Genomic DNA, 2,839 nt, shown 5'->3' on the forward strand with positions numbered 1-2,839 from the left:
AGTGTTTTTTGTATTATTTTGGAGTTTTGCACTTGAGGTGATTTCTAATAACTTCAAGATATTTACGGTCAAATATTTAAGTTTGAAACCACTCTACTTCTGAAAGTTTCTGATAAGTTCATTAGGACATCACTATTAAGAAGAGATGTTTAATAGGTCATGCTAATTAAATGAGGATATTGCTGTTACAAATTACAAAAATAAAATAGGTCATGGAGTTCTAAAAGCAATCTATTATATATGCATCATGCACATTATTATTAATACATGCATCATTTGAATGTTTTAGAGACTGTTTCTAAATATGCATTCATATATATTCTAGTGTTTGATGTTGTTGCCTTTTTTAGATATTCAGAAGATTATTACCTTCACATAGTCACAAAACTGCAGAACTGCACCTGGATAAGGAGACCGGAAGAATCTACAAAATTCAGGTAATTTTCAGTGTCTCATTTAGAAAAACTCTTTATCCTAGATTTGGGTAACAAGCCATAAATTTAAATCTTCTCTTTCAAAAAGATAATTTTGTGTTGCTTTTAAACTGCGTTCATAGCTATACATTTCTATTAATCTTTTGATACTGAAGCTCTTCTTGTTTGTTTGAATTGAACTGTGCAAACTGAGTAGGATAAAAGAACTACACAAATGAAGTAATTTCACCTATCTCCACTGTAATGAATAGTTAACTAACTTAAGTAGAATGGATTAAAATATTCCTGACACAAAGCCTACAGTATTAAAAAAAAATTCAGTAATGTGATTTTTTCCATCTGAACTGGCACTCTGGTAAAAGACTGTGTAATGAGGCAGTGTATTTCTTACCCCAAGACTATTGCTTCTATTACAGAAATACCCAAGGCACTCATTAGGTTTGACGCTTCATGTCATGGCCCCTGAGCATGTAAGCACGTGATTACATCTGTCCTTGTTCGGGATGGCACATAAGTACATGCTCAGTAGGGACAGTGATCCCTGAAAAGCTTCCACTCTCATTTGGAAATGCATCATGCTGGTTTTAGAGAACAGTTTCACTGTGCCAACCCTATTTGCTCCAGGGGGAAATACTCTCTTGAATTACATTATTACATGGATCAGAATTAAATATTCTGTCAGGATCATTAAAAATGAATAAACTGACCTACCTTCCAACTCTTTGGAGTTAACTAGCATTGAAAACTTAATATCCACATGCTCAGCATGATACTTTTGGAAGTCATTTTTTTTTGGGGGGGGGGGGTAAAGCTTTTTGTGAAACATAAGTTCTGTGTTTGCTGTGTATCATAACTGACTAATGGTGTTTCCCAAAGCTGAGGTAGGAGAATACACAGAGTTAAGGTTTAAGAAACTTACAGTTAGCTCAGGCAGGCTTTATCTGTGCACAGAGATACCAGAGCATGATAAGGACCTGTACAAGCAGCCCATTCTGTTTCAGAACAGGCAGGTTGTCTTGTACAGAGTTGACAAGAGCTGAAGCTGCTCTTACCTGCTCTTCACCCTGCTACATTTAGGCTTTTTTGTTTCTCAATCTTTCTGTTAACTTCTCTTCCTTTTGAACGAACTAGCCACCACTGACCAGCAATTCGCCACTTCTTCTCCTGTGCTAGCTGTGTAAGTCAGTGGCAGAGTAACCACTCCTTGTTCCAGCTTAACCTCTTCATTTATTGCTTCTGCAATCTCCCTTCCACTAGGCCAACTTCTTCTACATCTTCTAGGCCTATGGGAATGAAATGTGATACCCTCTATCTAAACTGTTGTATGAGACTGTTGGACTTTTAAGTACAAGATGCTTGCTGTTCCTCTTGCTGTCTGTCTTTGCCTTTCAGCAAGAAATGTGGGTCATAAGTAGTCAAGGTGGGTTATACAACCAATGATCAGACTGGAAATAACTCAAAAGTGAAAACTGTGGAGTGCACTAGCCACCTAGAAAATGTGGACTGTATGTACATTGAGGTGAGCTTGCTAGCTTTAACTTAGCTTAAAATTCCAAGTGAAAAAAATCTTTTGAAACTAACGGTTTCATACAGGCTGGTCAAACTCTTGTTACTTAATCGACGTTCAGGGGCTGCGTTGTTATGGTTTCATTGCTTTTTATCATCCAAATTAGCTGGAGTATTAGCTAGTTCATATGTACACAACCCATGCTGCAATTCTGATGACTGTACCGTATATTCTTCTGTCCCTATGAAATTTGATCTTATTTATTGTAATCAAAAAATTTGATTGATATGACCAAGGACTGGTACTTTGGTTTAGGGCATTGCAGATGATTATTTTGCAAAAGATGTGTGCTTTTGGAAAAGCCTTTTCTTTCTTTTTCAATTCTCTCAAATTCCTCTTCTCTGTTGTTTTCTGCAAGTAGGATATTGAAATTTTACAGTTGTCCTTGCTCTCAGACCGTATTGGAGACTTTCAAGGTTCTTAGCAGATGGTCAATAGAGGCTTTATAAAAAAAAAAGTTAAAAAAAAGAGAAAAACTAAGTCAGTATAAAATTTACTAACTAAATCTGTGTACACTGCATGCTTACAGCACTCCCAAATTTATTTATCAGACTTAAGCACAAGAGCCTGGAACTAGCTTCGCAGGGACACTTTAGCTGAGAAATGATGCATTGACAAAGATCTATGGGGAACAAAGGTTCTAGAAATGTGGGGAAATAAATGAATTAATAATCCCCTGGCAAGACATCTCTTTCTTTTTCTAACTTTGCCTAGTGTCAGTAATGCATAATAATTGTGTAATACAAATATTATTCAAATCTCTTTAAGTAGGTAGATAAACACAGCCATTTTCCAGAAGAAGAAATTCATCTCAGAGGGGCTGTGCAGCAGGCATTGG

At 36.4% G+C, this 2,839-nt stretch overlaps 1 protein-coding gene across 1 annotated transcript in view; it reads left to right on the forward strand.

Moving 5' to 3' along the window:
* Positions 1-2,839, forward strand: part of ST8SIA6 (ST8 alpha-N-acetyl-neuraminide alpha-2,8-sialyltransferase 6) — a gene marked incomplete at its 5' end in the record, with an annotated part of 34,980 nt that overhangs the window by 14,992 nt on the left and 17,149 nt on the right. The window contains one exon of the mRNA XM_009696042.1: positions 351-437. Within this exon, the coding sequence (XP_009694344.1) occupies positions 351-437 (87 nt within the window). The remainder of the gene's footprint in view (positions 1-350; positions 438-2,839) is intronic.

The sequence above is a fragment of the Cariama cristata genome, unplaced genomic scaffold, assembly GCF_000690535.1.
Source record: "Cariama cristata isolate BGI_N322 unplaced genomic scaffold, ASM69053v1 scaffold14282, whole genome shotgun sequence".
Taxonomy (NCBI): Eukaryota; Metazoa; Chordata; class Aves; order Cariamiformes; family Cariamidae; genus Cariama; species Cariama cristata.